General features: G+C 36.2%; 1 protein-coding gene across 1 annotated transcript in view; it reads right to left on the minus strand.

Moving 5' to 3' along the window:
* LOC107672222 (multiple epidermal growth factor-like domains protein 11) overlaps positions 1 to 6481 on the minus strand; it is a 151542-nt gene that overhangs the window by 101556 nt on the left and 43505 nt on the right. Inside the window, exons 3-5 of the mRNA XM_016465313.1 lie at positions 5868 to 5991; positions 1750 to 1851; positions 1121 to 1221 (exon numbers count right to left, since the gene is read on the minus strand). Coding sequence (XP_016320799.1) covers positions 1121 to 1221; positions 1750 to 1851; positions 5868 to 5983 — 319 coding nt within the window. The 5' untranslated portion in view covers positions 5984 to 5991. The remainder of the gene's footprint in view (positions 1 to 1120; positions 1222 to 1749; positions 1852 to 5867; positions 5992 to 6481) is intronic.

Below are 6481 nucleotides of genomic sequence, written 5' to 3' on the forward strand. Positions count from 1 at the left end.
ATTAGCTATTGAGCAATGCGAAAACTGCTGATAATACTGAGGGACCTTATATATGAATGCTTAGATAGGTGTTGTAGTCCCATAGGTTGATGGGGATCAGCTGAGAGTCAGCTGATGCGAGCTTGACTAACGTGACCTGCCAGAACTAACGCTACGCTAGATATATTCAAAGCCTAAAAACATGACCACAGGTATTAGTTTCATCAGCTCTTATGGCAACATAGTTGTCCATAGTTAGCCATCCATCCAGAAACAGACATCCATCAGAAAGCCCGTCCCTCCCTCTTGTTAATAATGCCGAGTAGCTATGAGGGCATCAAATCCCATTTGCTCTTAAGCTACGTGTGCTGATTTTTGTCCTCTCCCTGGAGCTCGGTAAGACTGTCATTTACCTCATCACCTTGACACGGTCCTGTGCGAGGTCCTTTCACGCAGAGATTTTTGCATATTGTCAAACAACCGCTGAACCGTGTGAGCCAAAGTTCTGAGCTGACTGACAGGATTCGATCACTCGTGATTAAAACACATTAAAGAATAATGAGTCTGGCCTACACAATAAACAATCCTGAGAAACAAAACACGCATTTACAGTCTTGAAAGCGCGAAAAGACAATAAACTAGTATAAAAGCTGACATTTTTGACATTCATTGCTCATAAAATAATCGCTAAAATCTATCATTCTGACCACAGCAAGGGAAAGCTGTTATTTCCTTAATTAGGGTATTATCTCCTGAACGTGAGGAATTAGGACAATGTATTTGCAGTGAATGGCTCAAGATTCTTTTTTTTTTTTTGAAACGAGCGATAACTGAATGCTATTAACGCCATTGTAATGGCATACTGGCAGTGTAAAACTGAAAATATGAGCAAACCCAATATGTGTAGGACCAGTAATGAAAGGCACAAATTATGTCTGAAATATGCAGTTGCAAAAATGCCTCAAAGATGGCTGAGATTTTGATGAATGCCTCCAGAGGAAGGAGCGGGGTTCAAGGCTTAAGAGGACAAAGCTCAAGCAGATGAATACTTTTATTGTGCTCATAACCACTTGCAAGAAAGAGAAATTGAACTGTGCTGATTTAAGAGGAAATAAGCGAGTGAAATATAAAAGACACTCACGGACACACAAGTCTCCGCTCTCAAAGTAGCCAGGGCAGCATTGAGAACGTCGACGGTACATGGTTCTCACCCCGCGTCGATAAGCTGTCTTGTAGCTGGTCCTGAGATGGAAACACGTACACATACACATAAGCGAAAGCATGAACATCAATAGCCTGGCAGGTGAACTCCACAAGGGCAGAGACACAAGGACATTACGGTATGCACCTGGCTACCATTAGCTTTTCTGTTTGTGTCTAATCCAAGCTACACCCTAGAGGTGGAAAGCGGAGAAATAAACATAATTAAAGTGAGTTAAGGAAAAGTTTCCGTGTTCGGTGAAGGACATCTCGCCTCTGAATGCAACATTGCAGCACAGTGACTCATTGAGCCCACAGCTTTTAGCCAGGACACTGACGATAAAGTCTTTAATGCAGCAATTAAAACCAATGTAATGTCGGATGACAGTCAAATGGCCATTTCCATCCCGACTCTGACAACTACAATCACGGCTGGTAACATTAACACTTGGTAATAAAGACACTGGCACACCGACACCTTGATTTTTATGTGTCTAGTGGGAGAGTGCTGCTTGTTGCCATGAAGTGGAATTGTGAAAACTGTAGTTCAAAGGTCAGGGTCATGCTCACCTGTGTCTGGTGCATTTAAACCAATTGAGGATGTCGGTGCACCTGGTGTAGTAGATCTGGTCAAAAGGATGAGCGTAGGACTCCTGAACAGTCACTGCGTAGCTGAGAGAGGGAAAGACCAAGGAGAAATTTAAATCTCTTAGTGATATAATATATATAATTAAAGTCATCCTGTGGACCACTTGGGATTTTGCTGGGGCTCCCCAGAAGCCTCAACTCCCTGGTTAAGAACCAACTGTGTCAATATATGGCTTGATACTAGAGCTGCACGATTCTGGATAAATTGAGAATCACGATTTTTTTGTCTCAAATAGAGATCACGATTCTCCCACAATTCTGAACTAAACAAAATAATGTGTGGCAAAATATTATTGCTGCAGTCTATTTAAAAGTTTTTAATGAATTTGAATGAATTATTAAACATTTTAACATACACCACCAGTCAAAAGTTTTTGAACAGTAAGATTTTGTAAGTTTTTTAAAGAATTCTCTTCTGCTCAACAATGCCTCCTGCATTTATTTGACCCAAAATACAGCAAAAGTAGTAATATTGTGAAGTATTTTTACAATTTAAAATAACTGCTTTCTATTTGAATATATTTCAAAATGTAATTTATTCCTGTGATCAAAGCTGAATTTTCAGCATCATTACTCCAGTCACATGATCCTTCAGAAATCATTCTGATATGCTGATTGCTGTTCAAAAAACATTTTTTATCATTATTTTTATCAATATTTAAAACACTTGAGTAAATTTTTTCAGGATTCTTTGATGAATAGAGAGATCAGCATTTATCTGAAATAAGCTTTTGTAACATTATACACTATGACTATACCATTCAAAAGCTTGGAGTCAGTATATTTTTTTGGGGGGGTGGAATTCATTCAATGACAAATAAATTTTTAAGTCACTTTTCGCCACCTAGTGGCGAAACAATGCAATTGACACAAAAGTTATTTGAAGCGTAGTTACTTTCAAAAGGGGATTTGCTCTATTTTGATCGCTGCCATAGACATCAATGTTTATATCTGAACTATAAACTTTCACCCCAGTATTTCTGTGATTAATACTTTTATTTAGCAAGGATCCTTTAAATTGATCAAAAGTATGATTAAGACATTTATAATATTAATAAAAGATTTCTATGTCAGATAAATGCTGTCCTTCTGAACTTTCTAACAAAGAAACCTGAAAAAAATCTACTCAACTGTTTTCAACATAATAATAATAATAATAAATGTTTTTTTGAACAGCAAATCAAAATATTAGATTGTAAAAAATATTTCAAAATTTTACTGTTTTTGCTGTACTTTGGATTAAATAAATGCAGGCTTGGTGAGCAGAAGAGACTTCTTTAAAAAAAACATTCAAAACCTTACGGTTCAAAAACTTTTGACTGGTAGTGTATATATAATATATTTAATACACCAATTTTTAATATTAAAATTATGAAAAAGTTGTTTGAATCAATGATTCAACGACTCACTTATAAACCTACTTCACTTGTTTCATTACTGGATGAATCAGCGTTTTTGAACGATTCTCTTGAATGAATAATTCATTCAGTGACAAATAAATTTTTAAGTCACTTTTAGTGAAACAATGCAATCGACACAAACGTTATTTGAAGCGTAGTTACTTTCAAAAGGGGATTTGCTCTTTTTTGATCACTGCCATAGACGTCAATGTTTATATCTGAACTATAAACTTTCACCCCAGTATTTCTGTGATAATATGAATGACTGAGACAGAAATAATAATGTGTAGTTGAAAAGGCAGTTTGTGAAGATGTTTCTTAACCAAACATGGTAAGTAACTGCTCTCTCTGTGTCCGCGGCAGTGCGAACACAGATTTGAATGATCCGGTAAGGCTTTGTCAAAGGTTTAATAGACTCGGGGAATCGTTGTCATTTAGAAATGAGATCGTGTGGGTGTCTGAATAGAGATCGCGATCTTTTAACGATTAATCGTGCAGCTCTACTCGATACCTTACATATTTCTGCTGTAAAGTGCATTAAATGCATACAGTACATACTTGTTTTATTGTTTATTTATTCATTTTGAAAAAAACTTATAATTGCCTGTTTAATGGCAGTTTTCCATTGTGACAACGTAGCCCATATAGCATAGCAACATTCCCTGCTATTGGTCAAAACGTGTTAAAGGAACTGTATATTTGGTCCTGAGCATTAAGGGTGCAAAGTTTGAGCTTTTTTGTAGTCAGGACATTTACGTATTTGCATATACAGGAATAAACTTACCCCAAGAAATAGTCACTGGAGTAAAAAGTGACAACTTGCTGTGTGGGACCCCTACCTGAAATTGCCCAAACATGATTATGTTGCAGAGAAGCAAAGAATTTGCTGGTACCGCTGGTAATTAACTGTACCGTGAAGGTACTTTATCCCAAAAAACAAAACCATAACATACTCAAATGTAATATTCAGACAAGTATCCATCTATTTTGCTTGAAGTTCAAAACAACTTGTTATCTCTAATAATAACAAGACTCCCTTCCAGAGCTACAGCAAATCTAGAAAAACAAGATGTCTTGTTCTAACTTCCTTGAAAAAACATTACAAAACTGTTGCCAACAAAATGACATTAAAGCTCCGATGTATTCTCTTTCAGGGAAGCAATGCTAAAACTCATTCATCTCTGCAGCCCTCTGTCCTCCTCTCTGCAGGGGCAATTGCTCCTGCTTATTTGTCATAACTGATAACACCATTTACAAACAATAATTTTTCAGGCAATACGTTCAGTCAAAACAGATTGTTCCGGTCAACTTGATGCTGTTCTGCCTGCTTTATTTTAGCAACTTATCCTTACTCTCGCTCCCTCCCTCACACACACACACAAGGATAATAATAAGAACATCAATATTGTTTTGTGTGTTTAGTGACTGAACTTAATACCTGTAGGCAAGTGTAACCAGATCAACACTCCCAAACACAATCCTTTACATCACTTTAGCTGTGCCATTAAAAGTGAATACAGTCAATACAGGAACAAACAAATGTAAATCCCCTAAGTCTCTGAGATAACAGAATAGAACTGAAATACACATTGTGAAATACACATTGCTTTTCGACTAATCCAAACAGCTTGTAACCACTTACATCCCACCTTATACAGAACAAAAGCTTAGCCCAGTTGTTCAAAATATTGTTTATTTTTTTAGTAATAAGATATTTTTTCAGCAAGTAGCAGTTAGCTTGACAAACACATTAAGTTGTATTTAACATCACATTCAAATGTTTGTATTGGCAATATATAGACGGGCACTTAAGAGAATACATATAGCTTTATATCAAATCAAACGGATTCCTAAACAGTCCTCTCTGTCAGACGTAGCATTGGAAAGTCCAATGCATTCTAGTGAATCAATTTGTTTGGACTGTTCGAATACATGAACTGCTTCAAAACAATACACCAATTCGAGCCCCACCAAATATTAAATTAAATGCTCATTGCTATGTATTTAACTCAGTTACATAAATTACGGTGTATTCTAGTGTATTTATTGTTGTAAATGTATCTCTTCAAGTTGGATGCGGTCATCCTAACTGAGATTGTCTTATTTTATAGTTTAATTTATACTACTTTTTCAAAATAATAGCTTGGCTGTAGTTGAACGATTTTATATTATGAGTAGCCTGTAAGCAGCACCACAACACTGTTTTTAAAGTTTTAAAATGTAATAATAATATTATTATTAAATTGTATTATTAATTTTTTTTTTGTAATAACAATACTAATGACACTTACTATCATTAGTAGAAGTTGTGATATTGTTAATTATTTGGAATATTATTATTATTTCTGATTAAGAATATTCTCATTAAGTATTCATAAAATGTACAATTTACGTATGATAAATAAATGAATAAATTAATTGATTAATTTCAGACACTTATCATGTTTACAGTGAACACTGCCACAACCCATTATAACTCAAACAATCACAGACATAAACCAGATCGCTGTTAAATTACAATCCTCTTTTGTAATTTACATCCTTCTGGCATGTCGGAGAGGAATAACTACACTGTGTGAATCCTGCAATGGATAAACGGAAGGTAAAATGGAGTTTAACACGAGAGTGCCCCTCTCTCACCTCTCCCAGTGACTGCAGACATTGGGGTCATCTGGGTTGAGGCTCCATGCGCTGATAATGAGGCCCAGAACAGCCAGCACAGGCAGGGCTAATGGGTAGGCCCGTACCGGCCCCATGGCTCCTCCTGAGAGAATGAGAGTGAGAAAGAGAGAGAGTGCGAGAGAAAGAGACAAGGACACTTTTTGTCCTTTATCATTCTTCTAAATTGGAGCCCTTGGAACATTCTTGGAAGTGCAGTGAAAAGAGATGACTTTTTAAGAATAATATCAAGAAATGTTACAGAAATTAGATATGCGTGTTTTTATCATCAACTGACCAAAATGGGTGAATACCCAAAGTGTAATGGCAGATGGCTGATATAATGGTGTGAAATATGTGTGATACAGACTAATACAAATTAATTAAAACAAACGAGATGTACGCAAACACTTTTTTTACACAATAAGGGTTAGTTCACCCAAAAAAGAAAATTCTGTCATTAATTACTCACCCTCATGTCGTTCTAAACCCGTAAGACCTCCGTTCATCTTCGGAACACAAACTTAGATATTTTTGATGAATTCTGAGAGCTCTCTGACCCTCCCATAGACAGCAATGTAATTACCACGATCAAG

The sequence above is a fragment of the Sinocyclocheilus anshuiensis genome, unplaced genomic scaffold, assembly GCF_001515605.1.
Source record: "Sinocyclocheilus anshuiensis isolate Anshui unplaced genomic scaffold, SAMN03320099.WGS_v1.1 scaffold997, whole genome shotgun sequence".
Classification (NCBI taxonomy): domain Eukaryota; kingdom Metazoa; phylum Chordata; class Actinopteri; order Cypriniformes; family Cyprinidae; genus Sinocyclocheilus; species Sinocyclocheilus anshuiensis.